This window comes from Mchenga conophoros, linkage group LG23 (assembly GCF_057382185.1).
Source record: "Mchenga conophoros isolate Kocher_MC1m ecotype Shallow Benthic linkage group LG23, M_conophoros_male_GT1.1, whole genome shotgun sequence".
Taxonomy (NCBI): Eukaryota; Metazoa; Chordata; class Actinopteri; order Cichliformes; family Cichlidae; genus Mchenga; species Mchenga conophoros.
The window spans coordinates 9,295,813-9,313,563 of NC_140547.1; the positions used below are offsets into that span (position 1 = coordinate 9,295,813).

Below are 17,751 nucleotides of genomic sequence, written 5' to 3' on the forward strand. Positions count from 1 at the left end.
ACTATGTTATACGAGTCAACGAGCGAGAAAGGCAGACAAAACACTCATGTAACGGAGCACCACGGAGGTGAGTCATCATCCTGACTGCGAGGGCCCAGACAACCACAGAGCTACATTCAAGATGAGCCTTTTCAATCCTCTCATCAAAGAAATGCCAGGCTGCTGTGTCAAACAACTGCTGCAACCCCGGAGATGATAAGAGGAGGGGCAGAAAGCCGAAACATTTGTCCCATTTGGTCCTAACGCCTTCACTTAACACTCATCAGTTTCTGTTACTGGTGGCCTTTCCGTTCATGCGCGCGTGTACACACACACACACACACACACACACACACACACACACACACACACACACACACACTCTCTCTACATGTGTCAGTCAGTCACTAGGATCAGACGCGACCCGAAACAAAACCCTGTTGTGCATCTGTCAGGCAGTCCCCAATCAGAGCCATTCTCTGGCCATATAAGAATTGGAGGTGGAGCTCTCCCTCAACAGAGGAATGGCACAAGAGCCGCATCAAGCCTTGAACGATCTCTCCCCCCCCCCCCCCCCCCCCCAAAAAAAAAATTTAAAAAAATCCAGGGGAACAAAAAAAGAAAAAAAAGAAAAAAAGAAGTGGGACTGAGGGTGTCACCCGGGGGCAGTGAGGCAGCTCAGTCCCCAAGGAGCACCGGCCAGAGATCAGTGAGAGCTTTGATCTCTGGCTTTTATGTTGTGAAAATGTTACACCTGCACTGCCATGTCTTTTCTTGTTCTCTGTTATCAGCACAGAGCCTTAGGAGAGCAGACTTGAGAGAGGTCATTAGTCAATAGTATGACACTGTGAAAAATCTATAGAAGTGCTCAGAAAATAGAAAACCGTATTCATAGATGACATGGGCAGCATACCCTCAAAGGGGAATCAGTGTATTAGTTTCGAATGACCATCTCTCGCTCTCCCCCTTTTTTTTGTAACAAACAGGCTTTTCAGCACTGAGGGGAAATTCCAAAAAGCACAAACAGCTTTGAAATGAGCACAAAAGCTCTGAAGTGATACTTTGGCAAATGAGGCGGGTCCCCCAGCAGCAATTTACAGCAAGGCCTCTGATCTTCATACCTGCATGGCTCGGCAGCTACATTATCAGAGCTTTGACATTCCAGTGATTCTACACAAGACCCTGACATCTTTTCATCTACCCAATCCTCCCTTCGTGGAGACCAGAGCTGTTCAAAGAAAGGCCCACGGGTCTGTCATGGGTGTATTTAGAAGGGTGTATGTAGAATCTAAAGAGAATTTGTTAATTAAAACATATTTTAAAACACACATCACATGTCATTTTATAGTAAATAGGCCTGGGCAGCTTGGAGAAAAGCATAAATAGCATAAATCACAACACATTATGAAGAAAAATTGCATTTTTTTAATTTCCCGCTGGATTCTACGAGTGCTAGTGTGAAGGAAAGGGCTGCACAACCATGTTAAGGAGGTACAGTTATGCTGTTTTACGTTAATTGATAAATAAATACCATGTGCCCACTGTGACAGTGAATAGGGATGTGCTGATCTGATATTGCATATCAGTGACAACACACCAGATCTGTTTTTTATGACACTTTGAGTCAGCAGAAGCATTACAGCGTGCAGGAAGTTTACAACAAAGGATAAAAAGGTTGGAAGTATATTCCAGTATATATTCTTACACCGACAGACTTTCTGTCAGCTCTTTCTCGCTCTCTATAGGTTTAGTGTAACTCTTGCTGGGAAGCTTTTGCTGAACTTACAATGACATAATACACTGTTGTCAACGCTGTCATTTAATTTCACCTGTCTTTTGACAGCTCTGCTCCACAGATGATGTGTGTTTGTGTGTGAGGAGCAGCAAGGATGACCACTTAGACTGAGAGGGAGTAAAGCAGAAACTAGCACAACTATGAATGACAGCAGTATGAAGCAGCTTAATGACTCTTAACACCAACCTTAAATGTGACCAGTGAAAATAAATTAAATCAATAACGTGACCATATTTATAAAAAAATTATTTATCTTGGTCCTGTTCTCATTTATCATTTTACTAATCAACACCAATACTTTTACAAGGTTATTACAAAGTAACGTGTAAGTCAAGCTAATGCTCCCCTACAGGGAGCTGATTAGCTGATTAAATTAACACAGGTATCTGATCATTACCTGATGCAGATACCTCAGCATTGTATCGGAACTGAAATGAGTTAAATGTGCACTTGCTTTAAAATAAACAGTCTGTAGTCATCAAATGTAGTTTAAGAAGGTGGTGGTCAAAGTCTGCTCAACTGTAGGCAGAACGTTTTGCTGACTGGTGAATGACATCGAGGACTTCACAACAGCAACCAGACTGCACCGCCAAAATGAGGGTGAGGGGATTGTCTGAGAGTAAACTGATTGCACTGCTGTCTGGGGCAGTCAAATAAATAAAATTTATTTTAAAATATACTTGGATAGCCATCCATAGACCTGGGCAGCCCACCCAAATAAAGTCTATGAGCAAGTTTCCTCGTCATAGATAATCCTAGTCCTAGACTAAAAGGAAAAATTCAATGAAGATCCCCATAGAGTAAAGAATTTAGTCTAGGATTAGGTATAATCCATGTCTGGGAATCTGCATGTCAAACACTGAATATGGCATGACACAACAGCACATGCCATCTTAGGTTGAACAGCTTATTTTGCCCTTAAAGATTAAACCATCATCAAACTCGTGTTTTCTTAGGCTTAGAGATTGAGAAACAAATATTGTGTGTTGTTTTCACTCTTTCACCGTCATCTGTGTCTCATCAGTGGTATCTAAATAAAACTACTGAAACACAGACTCCAAGTCTTTCACAATTTTCTTTCTGCTCTAAATACACTTTACAAGTCCCCTCAGTGTTGCAGATAAAACAACCACCCTGTAGATCCACCCTGAATTTCACAAGCAACACTGCAGCAGGGATCGCAAGAGGAAGGCTGTCTGTGGCATATGACAATGTCAGCAACTAAGAAAGGCCTGCGAGCTCTTCTTACGGGAGTAAGTCCATCTACTGCTGGCATAGAGTGCAGGATCATTTGGTGGCTTAACTATTAACTGCTCTCAATCACTGCCTTCAGTAATGTTGGGCTGCTAGTCAACTGGCTGGCTTTGGGGTCACCATGATAACCGTTAATCCGCAGCAAGGATTAGAGAGCTAGTAATGCAACATGCTGTTTTTAATCCACACAGATTTTCTCTGTTTTGTTTCAGCTTGACCATAACAATGGGAAACACAGATGTGTACTCACTGAGCCATGCTCAGGTAGTTAATATACTAACCCGGACGAGGGTGCTCTTAGCCTGAGCTCGCTGGGGTTGTGCTCCCGGGGTGCCCTGGTCCCGAGATCCACTTCCATGTGCCCTGGCCATGGCTCCAGATGTACCATTTGTGCAGACTGCCGCCCCAGGACCAACCCTCCGTGGCCTCTGCTTGATTCCATCCAAGAGCCGCACAAGTAGGATGTTGCTGGGAAGTTCATCCACGGCACAATCCACCAACGTCCGGCACTCTGGGCAGCGCAACTCCCCGCGTGAGCCAAGGATACCTTGGAGGCAACGCCGGCAGAAGGTGTGCTGACAAGGAAGAACCTTTGCCGAGGCATCTAGCCGCTCGAGACAAACGGGGCACTCGAGCAAATCCAACAACACGGACTCGTCCATTCTCTGTGTGTTCTGCCTCTAATTCAGCAGAAAAACATGATGCTGATAAGGTTTTTGTTTGGAAGCACATCAAGTACTGTCACGTCACTCCCATGCCTCGGCTATTGCCATGGCACCTGCATCAGCTGTAAAAAAAACAAAACAATAATAATAAAAAAAGAAAAAAGAAAAAGGTCAAGACATTCATATTTATCAACTGTATACACAAGAAATAGGTCATGGCATACATATTTAACAGACATCGCAGATGGCTGTAACAACTCTAACAATTACGAGATAATGACTTAAATTTTAACACAAACATCCACAAAGTTTGTCACGTAGTTCTCAGTGAATATTGATTCAAAGTACTTTTTACTGGGAATGCAAACTCCTACTATGAACTGAACTGTGGTTTTGGAAACTCCTTACATGCTTACATATGGCTGAAGCTGTATTGTGTTGCTTCATAATTTGAGCATCAAGCCATGACGAACCAAAACCAGTTCCAAAAAAGTCCAGTCCACTGGTATTGCATTCATCCAAGCTAATCACTTCTGACAGCTGCACACTGCAGAGCAGTGAAGTCAAACTCAGGGCAGCAGAGCTTCTGCACACCTGAGAATTTCAAGTCCTTTTTCTACTTTCTATAAACAATGTGTTCAGATTTGGAAAAGATAAAGCAGCTGGAAATTTGTGTAAGCTTACTTTGTTTCTGCACACAGAAAACTGATCATGGATCAATAAGGATCAATAGGAAGAATGGATAACAGCACTGATTCCAATAAAATGCCATCCATCTTACAGGACTGGTCTCCAGCAGCTCATGTCTCTTATATTGAGAATTATATCACGTCCATAACAGCGTTCTTAGTAAAGCCAAAGAGGACAACTGTATCAAATTCCCGTTTCTTCTGATAAGAACCTTAGTGTCTCTAATAGCAACTGCAAATCAAACGACCTATTTTAAAGGCTATTTATACGCAATGCAAGTTTACCAAGGTTACTGCATGTAAGGATGAAGATGTCTCCATTTAGAGCATACTAAACACTTCTGTTTACTGCACACTTGAAGGCAAAGTATCGAAAAACAAGCCTACGGAGACTTCAAATGGTTTATAATGAGATTATTACGGAGGAGACCTCGATTTTTTCAGAGCAACAGAAATGTTTGTGGCTCCAGGAGTCAATACTTTTAAAGCAGTTTTAAGAAACCTCATGCATAAATTTATCGGCGAGCTTAGTGCCTCTGAAAATGAAATCATGGTGGGCTTATAAAGTCTAAGATTTAGTACCAATCCAAGGCATGGAGACACTGCTGCATGTGTCTTTCTATAAGAGATCTACACCCTACTGTTTTTAAAATGGGGTTTCTTCGTTTTGTTTTATATCCGCACTGTAATGCAGAATGAATTGCCGCACTAAAACCTAACATGCATAAGAGAATTGTTGCTAAATCTCGCAAAAACATTAAAAGGAAAAAAAGAACAGTTTTAAGGTCTATCATTAGATTACCTAGCGGGGGACAGGAGGCCAAGTTAATCTCATTTACTCGACAGCGGATAATTACACCTGGCAACTGTGATCTTGGATCATCGGACCCTTTAAACTGACTGTACGGTTAACACCGCCGAGCCAGACACAAAAAAGAAACCTGCAGCAGCGGTGAAGCACTGAAGTGCAGTGATTTGTGTTTAAAGAACGGAGTCATGCAGGAGGATTCACACGACTAAGTAAACCTGGTTAAAAAAAAACAAACAAATCCTAATAACACAACAAACTAATTATTAATCCTCTTTTTTTTTCTTTTTTTAAAATGACAAAATCTTACGCTTATACCGCAACATTGTAACAAAAAACGAAAACATTACATAACGACGCTAAACAGTAACTGATTATTCTTATGCTACTTTCTTTTGAGGTGGATTATTCTCGAACTGAACTACAAGAAAGCAAATTAAACTAAGTTTGTTAGCAAGTATCGCTTCACAACAAGGAGGCTGCTTTAACGTCGTCCCCCTTTAAAAAATACCCAACAAACAGTTAAGTTTGCGCACTTGGAAAATAAAGAGTTTTAACAACTTTAAGACACAAACAAATATATTTATACACTCCTAAGTACTTCAACTACTATTATTATGTAATTCAGCTTACCTCTTCCAGAACAGGACTCCTCCTCTTGTTGCTCTGTATCTCCCGTAATTTTTTTTTTTTTGCCTCCTTGCTAGTTAGCAAGCCTTCTCAGATATCTACAAACCACTTCTCTGTGAGTATCCAGCAGGAAAATGCTGCCGTTTTTACCCAGACAGGTTTTGTTTAGAGGCGCACACCGCGCAGGAATCGCAGACCTCTATCAGATAGTGGAGTAAAACCTGACATGAGAAACACAATACAAGAGAGACAACGGAACTCCAGCCTCACCGAGCGCCATGCTGATACTTCTGCTCTGCGGGACTGCTGCTAGAACAAGCCGAGAGGGGGAGGGAGTGAAGTGGCCTTCCGGTGCTGTCGGAAATGGGAACATTATGGAGGCTCAATGCACAATAAAAGTAGATGGAAGTAGGAAAATACACATCTTAAAGGTGATATAGCTGATATATAACTGGGAAAAAGTATTCACATTAAGGTGACCAGATTCCAACAAAATTTAAAGCCAGGGGCTTTTGCAGGATTTCTTTTTCCACTGAAGGGACCAATAACATGGCAGGGGCGGTGATAATTCTAAAAACTGCCAGGGCAAAAATTCCCAGGGGGCCCCTTCATCCAGCCTTTACTGCCATTACTTTATAAATATTCTAAAAAAAAAAAGAAAAAAGAAAAAAACAAAACAAAAAAAACCAGTTTGTGAATGTAACTCTCTGTTACGGCACAGCTGGTTAGATAAGATTTAGGCAGCATTTAGGTGCTAGATTTCTCCACTCTCTCTTTTTCTTCTTTGTTTTTCACTTTCAAAACAATAACTTCTTTTCATTTTCACTTAGTGACTGTCATTGCTTTCATAAGGTTTGTTTAAACAGAATTGTTATTGCCACTTACAGTGGGAGTAAGGGAACTCAGGTGTGCCCCCTCAGGGAGGTTAGGAATCTCAGACTATCACTGCAACCTTTCACTACTGGCCTGGTGCCCAAAACAACAAGCAAGCCTTGCATTGCTTGGTTGCCTTTTAGCACATCCTGAGTTATCCTCCTTCATGAAACTTAAACTTACAAAATTTACTACATTAATTTAATGTTTTATTTCATGTTTTTATGGAACAGAGTACACCACTGTGTGAGAGAGGAAATTTGACTCTTACCAAAAATACCTTGAGTTAGAGTAGAAAAGTACGGTGGCCCCTAGAGACAAAGCATGTATAAACTCCAAAACACTTACAAATTCCAAATAGCATGCACAAACTCCTCAACACGTACAAAATCCAAAACACATGCAAACTCCAAAACACGTACAAACTCCAAAACACATACAAAATCCAAAACACATACAAAATCCAAGACACGTGCAAACACCGAGACAGGTACAAAATACAAAACAGGTACAAAATACAAAACACACGCAAAATACAAAACACGTGCAAACACCAAGACAGGTACAAAATCCAAAACACATGCAAAATCCAAAACACGTGCAAAATACAAAACAGTAGGGGTGTGTATTGGCAAGAATCTGGCGATACAATATGTATCATAATACAGGGTAGACGATACGATATATTGCAATACTAAAAGCCAGACGATATTTGTGTTTAGTAGGACTAAATTTAATTAGGAAAACTCAAGTAAACAGTCCAAACTGTTTAATGCTTGACATGAAACATCTGAAACAAAAACACTCTAAGTTCAAAATGAATGGAGAAATTAACATCTGCCTTATTAGAAGTCATGTCAAATAAACAAACGAAAACTACTTTACTGAAATATCAAGTATTTTTTAACATGAAAAAAGTAAACATGTAACACTGAAGTCTTTCTAAGTACTATGATTGTAAAATACTTATCCAAAAACTGCTCTATGGAGCATCAAAACAAAGCACTTTTTATGTGACCTTAACATAAACAAATATAAATCAAAAATGAAATTGCTTGAAGAATCCATCCAAGTAAACATTAACAAAAAATGTAAAGTGCTATTACAATTAAGTGTTAATAAAATAAAGTACAGCTCTGCAGTGTCCATCAATGGAACACTTTTAGTACAACCTGAAAAAAGGAATTTACTCATCTAAATAAGTGCTTATGAGACTCAACCAAAATGTCAAACATTCTCATATCAGAGATTTTACATGTGTAGTGTTTTCTCAGTGTTTATTTTTCAATTTCCAGATTTTTGTGCAGGAATACAAGCTGATCGACATGGTCAGCTCTCAGGACACTTCTCTGTGCATTTACTATGTCTCCTGCAGAGGAGAAAACTCTCTCTGCAGAGACACTTGTTCCAGGAATGCATAGGAAACTCCTTGCTACTTTGGATAGCTGAGGGTATTCCTGTTCATGGTCCTTCCACCAACTGAGAGGATTTCCTGTGAGAGGCAAAGGGGTCTCATCTCTATACCTCTTGATCTCAGCTGCAGCAACATCATGTTCTGATTTTGGTGCAGTATTGTCACTAGTAGAGGCAAACGTAGCTCCGAGCAAGTCCACCAATGCACATGAGGTCCTCTGTCTTTTTAGGGGTGGCCGAGGGATGGAGTCAAAGTTGTCTTTGATATGTGGGTGATGAGCCTCCTCTGTGGCATTCTCTTCCTCCACCTGTTTGTCAGTCTCCTCATTCTTTTGCTGCTGAAAAACATTAAATTCAAATAGTATTAATGTCAGAAAGTCAAAATTCAAATCCAAGATTCACCCTGTTTTTCACTAATATTTGATGACAAATGTCATCAATATGCTTTTTTTTTTTTTTTTTTGCTTTTTACTTTATTCACTTGCTTATAACTTCAGTTGAATTTTTCCAAATAAACTAATTTATTTACTTACATTTTCTTCCTTCTTTATCACAGTCACCACAGTGTCCAACATTCTGGAATAGGTCTCACTGGTCTCTGCTTCAGACAGGAAGGGCAGGTCCTTAAACCGAGGATCAACAGTTGATGCCATCCATAGTGTCTCCCTCTCATTTACATATCTCTTTCCCAGATCTTCTGCTATGGCAGTCTTAATGTCCCTTACTGTCGGTGTATCATCAACACTTTCTTGTGCACCCATCACAAGCTTGGCATGAAGAGGAGCAATGATGGACAGGGTTGGCATACTCTCCTCTGACATCACCAGGGTGGCGTCCTTCATAGGTTTGAGTGCCCTGACAACTTCTTCTGCACATGTGATGTCAGACTCACTTAATGTGAAAATTTCTTTTTCACTCTTCCTAACTTCTGCAGAAAGCAGAGCTGCACAGATGGCTGGTTGCTGTTCTAAAAATCGTTCTATCATATCATAGGAGCTGTTCCATCTTGTAATTATGTCCGTGATCAATCTGTGAGCTGGTAGCTGAAGGAGGCACTGTTTCTGCTTCAACTGGTTGCTGGCTGTGGTGCTGCGCCTGAAAAAGGCTGTTACACGTCGGATCCTCCCGAGAAGTCGCACCACGGATTGTATTTTCAGTGCTTTCTGTGAGGCGAGATTCAGACTGTGTGCAAAACATTGTATGTGCGTCATGCCTGCAAGTCTAGCCGCGAGAACCATGTTTGGTGCATTATCGGTAACAACAACAAGGTCCTTTGCGTTCAATCCCCATTCAGCCACAGCGTCAGTTAGTAACGCTGCAATGTGCTCACCTGTGTGACTGTCATGCATGGCTCGGGTTTGTAGTACATGAGACTGAAGGTTCCACTGGTCTGTTATGTGATGTGCTGTAACAGTTACGTACGATTCAGTGGCTCTCGAAGTCCAAGCGTCGCATGTCAGAGCAACTGTCTCAGCCGAGTTGAGAGAGTCCAGCACTGTCGCTTTGACTTCTTGGTACAACTTTGGCAGAGCGATGTCCGTGATGTGTTGTCGAGAAGGAACGGTGTAACGGGGCTCCAGCGTTTTAATCATATTACGAAATCCTTTATTCTCCACAACACTCAGGGGGCGCATGTCTTTGCAAATAAAAACAAGTACTGACTGCGTTATTTTTGTTGCACGAGTTGAAGTTGCTGGTAGTTTCGAAAAGTTAACTTCTTCAATTGTCCGTTGAGAGGAATCACCTCGTTTTGTTTTAAAATTAGCATTTGACGCTACGTCGCTATGGTGTCTAGACACGTGTGTTCGTAAATTTGTTGTGTTACCGGAATATTTGACTCTGGCGGTGCAGATTTTACAGACTGCATAGCTCTTGTCATAGTCTTTACTGCCTTCTTTTGTCCTAAATCCAAAATAAGTCCACACATCAGCTTTGAAAGCTGCGGGGGCCGGCTGTATCCTCTCCTCTTCAGTCATCAGTTAGCTAGCATCACACACGTCCACTGACTGTTCTACTTCGTTCTTTTGGCAAACTAGACGCTTCTACAGTTATCGCGAGACCTCGTTTTTACGTCATAGTAAAGGCGGTGAAAACTGCAAACCAGTGGCCGGAGTTTGAATTCCAACATACAAAAGAAATAAACAGTAAATGCATGTCATTTTTCAATTAAAAAAATCGATAACAGTGATTTTAAATATCGATTCAGTATCATTGCGCGAAATATCGCGATATTTCGTTGTATCGATATTTTCTTACATCCCTACAAAACAGGTACATACGGTGGCCCCTAGAGACAAAACACGTACAAACTCCAAAACACTTGCAAAATCCAAAACACTTACAAACTCCAAAACACATGCAAGCTCCAAAACACTTACAAAATCCAAAACACATGCAAAATCCAAAACACGTACAAAATACAAAACACATGCAAAATCCAAAACACGTACAAAATACAAAACACGTGCAAACTCCAAAACACGTGCAAACTCCAAAGCACTTACAAAATACAAAACACGTGCAAACTCCAAAACACGTACAAAATACAAAACACATGCAAAATACAAAACACGTACAAAATACAAAACACGTGCAAACTCCAAAACACGTACAAAATCCAAAACACGTGCAAAATACAAAACACGTACAAAATCCAAAACACGTGCAAAATCCAAAACACGTGCAAAATCCAAAACGTGCAAAAACCAAAACGCGTGCAAAATCCAAAACACGTGCAAAATCCAAAATACATACAAAATCCAAAACACATGCAAAATCCAAAACACGTACAAACTCCAAAACACATACAAAATCCAAAACACGTACAAACTCCAAAACACATGCAAAATACAAAACACGTACAAAATACAAAACACGTGCAAAATACAAAACACGTACAAAATACAAAACACGTGCAAACCCCAAAACACGCGCAAACTCCAAAACACATGCAAATTCCAAAACACAACGGAAGTGCTCCAGGACGCTAGGGGCAGTGTTGAGCTTTTGTTACCTAGTAACTACACAAGCCAGGAAGTACCAATGACCGGATTTGGGGTCTGCAGCCTTAAAGGCCGCATTTTAAGGCCGATTATGTCACAGCGACACGACGAAGACTGTCCCAATTCAAAGGCTGCTCGAAATGCGGCCCTCAAATGCGTCCTTAATTTCCCTGAATTTTAAGGATGGGTCGGTGTAGCCTTCATGGCCCAACATATCCCAGACTTCATAGCGCGGCGGTGGTGTGGATAATTTTGCCGAAAAAAAATGGCGGAAGCGGAGCGGACGAAGAGTAAACTTTCAGAAGTAAGTACTGAATATTATGTCACTTATTTATGCGCAAATGTTTTTATAATGAAGAACATTAAAACATTACTGTTGGCAACATGTCGGGAAAGTTATGTGACATTAGCGACGTTTGTACTAACTTGGTTTTAAAGCCTTTACTTCAAAATATTCGCCGTTCAATAGCTGACTTTAATCTTACAGAGAATGTGATGATTTTATGCGTAATTAAAGTCAGTCATGTCAGTCAGCTGACGGTTCACTCGTTAAGCTGAAAGAAAGATGCTTTAATCACAGGAGTCACACATGTGTCCACTGTACCATCTGGGAACTCTTCTTGTTTAGCACTCGTAATGACACAAACACTAAATCCTCCTTCTCTGGTGCTGTTCTGTAGCAGTGTGTACACCTGAGACTGTCACCTGTCTGTCTGTCCTGCACTCTCTCTCTGTTTCTTTCTCTCTGATTGTGGAATAATGTATAATGTATAATGGAACATGTATTTATAAGTCACACTTGTGTTTGAATCCTGCAGCTTATCACACATTTGATTTCTATGTGTGACACGTGCAAGTGTCCAGAGTGAGGACAGACTGAGGGACCCACTGCTGCACATCATCTGTGAGGCTTTGCACCCCTGATGATCCACCAGGACAATCTCAGCAGTATGTGAGGAAGAGGAGGAGGAAGAGCCAGCAGCAGCTGACAGATGGAGAGAATAGACAGACTGTTCCCTGTTTGTGAAGGACTGCTAGAAAAGTTTAAAATAACTAATTGTCTGTCCTGAATCAGTCTTATTAGGTAAAGTTCAAATAATTTTATCATTCCCGTGTTTTCAGTGTGGGAGAAAATACTCAGGGCATTCAGGTTACACACTATGAAAGGCAGCAACAAGTTTAATGTTCAGAAACCTAAAGTATGTATCAGCAGCAGAATGGACCTAAAAATAAATGTTTGTTTCAGTTCTATGAAGCTTTGAGTATTTTGGATTAGTAGCACTGTGTGTTTGTTGCATCATATTGCTGTAATTGTTTATATGCTTTATATATTCTGAGGTAAGTTGATCTATAGTGTTACATCATATTCTATAAGGATGTTATGTGTTTGTATACTTTCTGCCCAGTTTGACCCATTTAGCAGAAGTCAGCCTGTTTAAGGCTCTGATATATATTCTGTATGACTTAAAGCAGTTATGACATGGTCTGATTTTCTCACCCAATAAAGGAATATTTAATACATCAGTCTACTCTTCATTTTATCAGAAACGGTTATCACAGCTTGTACATTTTCTTTTTACACATGTATGTAAGCATTGAGCCAAATTTAGTAATGCCAACATACTGAAGGAACAACATTTGTCTCTTATATATGATACACCTATATATGCACTGTCAATATACATTTTGAACCAGCTGCAGATGTCAGAGTAACAACTGACTGACCCCCACATAAAGTGCGTTACAGTAGTCTACAGGGGAAGAAATAAAAGCATGGATCCCGGTTTCAAAGTGCTGCCTAGAAGGAAAAGATTTCACTCTTGCCAGTCGCCTTAAATGATAAAAATGGACTGGTCCAACTTAAAACCAAGGGCAGTAACAACAGGTTTAAAATAAACCTCCAGGGGTTACAAATGAAAAGAAGAGGACTCACAGGGGCCACTGGGTCCAAACACCAACAAATCTGTTTTCTTTTCATTCAAATTTAAAAAGTTTAGAGCCAACCAAGCTTTAATGTCATCTAGGTATGTCAAGAGAGGTTTTATTCAGATGCCATCCTTCGGCTTCAGTGGCAAATAAATTTGGCAGTCATTCCTATATACTTGTCTTTGAGTGAAGATTTAAGGTGGTAAGACATGTAAATAACTGCAACTTGAATCTGTACTGAAGCTCAGTATTTGACACAGAGTTCATGTTCACTGCTGTAATAGCTAATAATGACTAATATAATAACCATAATATTGGCCATATTTACATTACCAAAGTGATATGACTTTAGTGTTATGAACAACATTAGCTAATTGTTATTTACTAGCTAATCTTAAATGACTGTTCAGTACAGAAATGAAGCCCAAAAATCATGTTTTACTGTCCTGTGGTCTCAGCCTCAGATACTTATCAAATCACACAAAGCTCTTGTAGAAACAAACAAACAAATGAAAAAAATATGTTCTCCTTCATTTCTGTCAAAAAAGTTGTATGACACGTTTCCAGCTGTTAGTATCATGGTTGCTAGGCTACGGTGGCCCCTAGAGACCAAGCATGTACAAACTTCAAATCACGTACGAACCCTGAAGCATGTACAAACCCTGAAGCACGTACAAACTCAAAAACACGTAAAAACACGTAAAAACTCCAAAACACGTAAAAACATGTACAAACTCCAAAACACGTAAAAACTCAGAAGCACATAAAAACTCAAAACACGTACAAAAGACAACAGAAGTGCTCCAGGATGCTGGGTGCAGTGTTGAGCTTTTGTTACCTAGTGGCTACACAAGCCAGCAAGTACCAACGACCGGATTTGGTGTGTGGTAGTAACAGGTAAATGAACTTTTTTAAAATTTTATTTGACTCTATATGAATGCTTGTGTATAAATACACAAACAATACACATATGCTTTCATGCTTTCAATGGTGTAATTTAAGTGATCTAGGTAGCTCTGTTTTGGAAGTTCAGAGCTACATAGATCACCTATGCTAGAAATGCTAGAAATGAGTTTTGGAGTTTGTATGTGCTTTTTGGAGTTTGTACGTGTTTTGTCTCTAGGGGCCACCGCATATATTTATATATAAACATATATGAATAAAACCACTTTTTTTTACATTAGTAATTCCTTTTGTGCATAATTTTATATTATTAATAATAAATTAATTAAAGCAACAAAACAACCTGAAGAGCCGGTTCGGAGCCGAAAGAGCCGGCTCTTTTTAGAGAACCGGCTCTTTCGGTTCGGCTCACTAAAAAGAGCCGGAAATCCCATCACTAATAAGCAGCGTTTCTGTGGCCAAAGAGCTTGAGTTTTGTCTTGTATGACCAAAGGATGTGCTTGCAGTATTCATAATCTTTCTCTAGATTGTCCTTAGCACACTTCAGAGTGGCTTGAAGTGGATTTCTCCAGTCCTCACAGTTCTTCCTGTGCAGGGTCATTGTCTTATTTGAGGCTACAATTCCTGACTTAACTAATTAACTTGTGAGTGTCTTGGCAGTCGTTGTGGGATCTTTAGACACATGTCTCACTACTTTCATTTCTACAGTCTTAGAAATCTTTTGTCTCCTATCTCTGCCAGGCTTCACATGCAGAGTTTCATAAACAACAACAGTAATTTATATCTTTATAATTTAAACAAATTGTCTAAATGTAAAAATAGTTTTTATTGTAATGTTGGCACTTCATCCCGACATGGGGTAGAGCAATTTAACTCAAAAACATTGAATAATTAATTTCTTTATTGCATTTTTCACACTTTACAAAGCCATCTAATGGGCCGAACTGGAGCCCCCGGTGGGCTGGTTCTGTCCCCCGGGCTGCATGTTTGACGCCTCTGTTTTAACTTTTATGTAAAATACTTTTTAGTCCTGAGCTGAAGTTCTGATGCTTCTGTAGTTTTATGACACTGGGATGATATTATCCTATCTTTTCTTGAGGCAAAGGCAAACTGATGGAGCCATCACTGAGTCATATAAAAGAAAAAAGGGAGATGGAGGACATATCTCCAGAGGTGCTGCTTTAACCATTTATTATAAGATGTACATTTGAAATGGACCTCTGACTCGTGATAACCTTCTCTGCAAACATAGAACTACTTGAGGGAGAGAAGAGCAAGCGAGACACAGCCAGACAATAAACATGTGATTTATTTTTATCTTTTGGAGGACACTGTATATCGAGCAAGAGGGAGAGATGAAGGCGAGGGAGAAAAAAGGCAATAAAGAAAAGAGATTTATTCAGAGGTGGCGCTCCTCTGTCACATGCAATCCCACGGGAGCTGGTAGAAGCCCGCAGGTCATATTTCCTTGCCGTAAGGAGGCTGCACTCCGCCCCTCCACCTCCTCCCAGACAATAGCCCCTGCCCCTCCTTTTCAGCTTGACCCCTGTGCATTACCACACACTCGCATTCAGAGACATTAAATGATGTTATTCGGAAAGACAACGGGAATGTCTTGTACACGCGGAAAGGCAATAATCCTTCATAATGACTGTACCTGAGGGCAGAAAAAAAACCCCATCACTGCACACACACATGCAGAGCTGCACACGATGAAGGGGACAGCTGTGCTTATACTTACTGCTTACTGCTTATAAATGGAAACGAGGAAAGCAGCAGAGGACATGACAAGACATATGTCCCAATTTCCACGAAAGGATGGGCCTTGACAGAAATATTGCTCTCTCTTGTACAGTCCATTACTGTAAATAGATGTGCGAGACACAAAGTATTGAAATACAGCCAATACCAGAGAGGAAAGCCTTTTTTTTTTTATTAGCAAGCACAGATTATAGAGCTATTATATGTAGTGTTGCTCACCAGTTGACATTTCACTGTCTTAATTGAAAGCAGCCCAAACACTTTAAGCCTAATGTGCTCCTAAAATCAGGAATCTCACATCCAGTGATCTTCATTTGTATTACTTTGATGAGGCTTTCAAACTTACTAACTCAGCCTGAGGCAACCTGCTTTCAAATTAGATTAGGCATCGTAAACTCAATGTCAACGAACACTGCATGGTAATGCTTGAGCGCATACGTTTCTCTGTGGGGTGATTTTTCCTCTTTTCATGCTTGGATCAAGGAGGCCCTATGGAAAATTCCGAGAAGAATTAAATTCATTACATCCTCACTATAATGTCAGGGGCTTTGCGTGGGAGGGACTGAAACTATTTAGCTCATTTATTTAACTCTGTTCATGTTTTTATCCAGTTTGGGGTGGTGGGGAGACGGGAGAGGCAGGGAACACCTTGGATAGGTCACGAGTCTATCACAGGGCTAACTCAGAAAGACAGACCGTCACCTACGGACAATTAAGAATCACCAGTTACCTTAACATGGACATATTTTGGAGTATGAGAGGAAGCTGAAGAGAACCCACGTAGACACAGGGAGAACATGCAAATTCCACAGAGAAAACCCCAGCAAGCCAGTGGCTTCATGCTGTGATGACAGTGTTAGCTGTTACCACTGTGCCACCCACCAATTCAGGTTAAACATGACTAAATGTGACCTTACGGTGACACTGAAGGTATTGATATTTGTAAGAGAGTGCCTTGGAGTTGATATTATCGTGAAATTACAAATACAAAAGGCCTCAAACAGAACCTCATTTAGACAAACAAAACCCTCTGAAAACACAATAAAAATGCAATAAGGTTTCAGAAAACACAATTTTATTATGTTTCCTTGCTGTTGTTCCACTTTCTCTGTTTTGATGAGGTTTTTGTAACATTGTGTTTTTCTGTTATGTTTCAGTTGTTTTCTGTGTTTTGGGTAGTTTTGTGGTGTTTTCTGTTATGTTGTATTTCCTGAAATGTGTTTTTTTTCTTCTGTGGGTGGCCCAGTGGTGTGGTCAGTACTGTCGCCTCATAGCAAGAAAGTTGTGGGTTTGAACCCACCAGCTGGCTGGGGCCCTTCTGAGTGGAGTTTTTCTTGGATTCTCTCTAGGTTCTCTGGCTCTCTCCCACTGTGCAAAGACATGCACTTAGTAGGGTTAGGTTAACTGGTAACTCTAAATTGTCCGTAAGTGCGAAAGGTTGTCTGTCTCTCTGTGTTAGCCCTACATCAGCTTGGTGACTTGTCTAGCTTGTACCCCGCCTTTCGCTCCACGGTGGCTGGGATAAGGTCTAGCACCTCTGCGACCCTGTTAAGGATAAGTGGAAGAGAATCGATGGATGGTTCATTTTAGGTTAACTGGTTCTAAATTGTCTGTAGGTGTGAATCTGAACGTGAATGATTGTCTGTCTTTGGATTCGCCCTATGGCGAGCTATGACCTGTCCAGGGTGTACCAGCCTTTTGCACTTTAACAGCTTAGATGGCTCCCACACCCGCCGTCCCTGCAACCCCAAATTCAATTTTGCATTAAAGAAATTGGATGTTTCATTTTGGCATCACTGGGCCACCATACATTTTACTGCAGCTGTGATACTTAACAGACCTCATAACCACAAACCTGAAGAGATAAAGGCAAAACTTTAAAGTGACTTTCTGACAATTCTATGTTTGCAAGACCTAAAATTAGATTTGCTGTACCAAGACTCCACACTGAGCCTATAATGCGCTTATATCTAAAAGAAAGCCATAAGTGCTGTTTCAAAGTCCCTCATGCTCTGATTATACTGACAGTTGCTTGCCTTCATGTACTATATAT

General features: G+C 40.5%; 2 protein-coding genes across 2 annotated transcripts in view; both read right to left on the reverse strand.

Annotated features, from left to right (window-relative positions):
- sh3rf1 (SH3 domain containing ring finger 1) overlaps nucleotides 1-6,156 on the reverse strand; it is a 49,884-nt gene extending 43,728 nt beyond the window's left edge. Inside the window, exons 1-2 of the mRNA XM_085264563.1 lie at nucleotides 5,824-6,156; nucleotides 3,310-3,815 (exon numbers count right to left, since the gene is read on the reverse strand). Of these exons, the coding sequence (XP_085120689.1) occupies nucleotides 3,310-3,690 (381 nt within the window). The 5' untranslated portion in view covers nucleotides 3,691-3,815; nucleotides 5,824-6,156. The remainder of the gene's footprint in view (nucleotides 1-3,309; nucleotides 3,816-5,823) is intronic.
- LOC146546670 (E3 SUMO-protein ligase ZBED1-like) lies at nucleotides 5,986-10,082 on the reverse strand. Its single transcript, XM_085263886.1, has 4 exons — nucleotides 8,640-10,082; nucleotides 8,174-8,444; nucleotides 6,091-6,174; nucleotides 5,986-6,041 (listed from the first exon to the last, which is right to left on the reverse strand). The coding sequence occupies exons 1-4, from the start codon at nucleotides 10,080-10,082 to the stop codon at nucleotides 5,986-5,988; spliced, it is 1,854 nt and encodes a 617-aa protein (XP_085120012.1).
- Nucleotides 10,083-17,751: the final 7,669 nt, after the last annotated feature.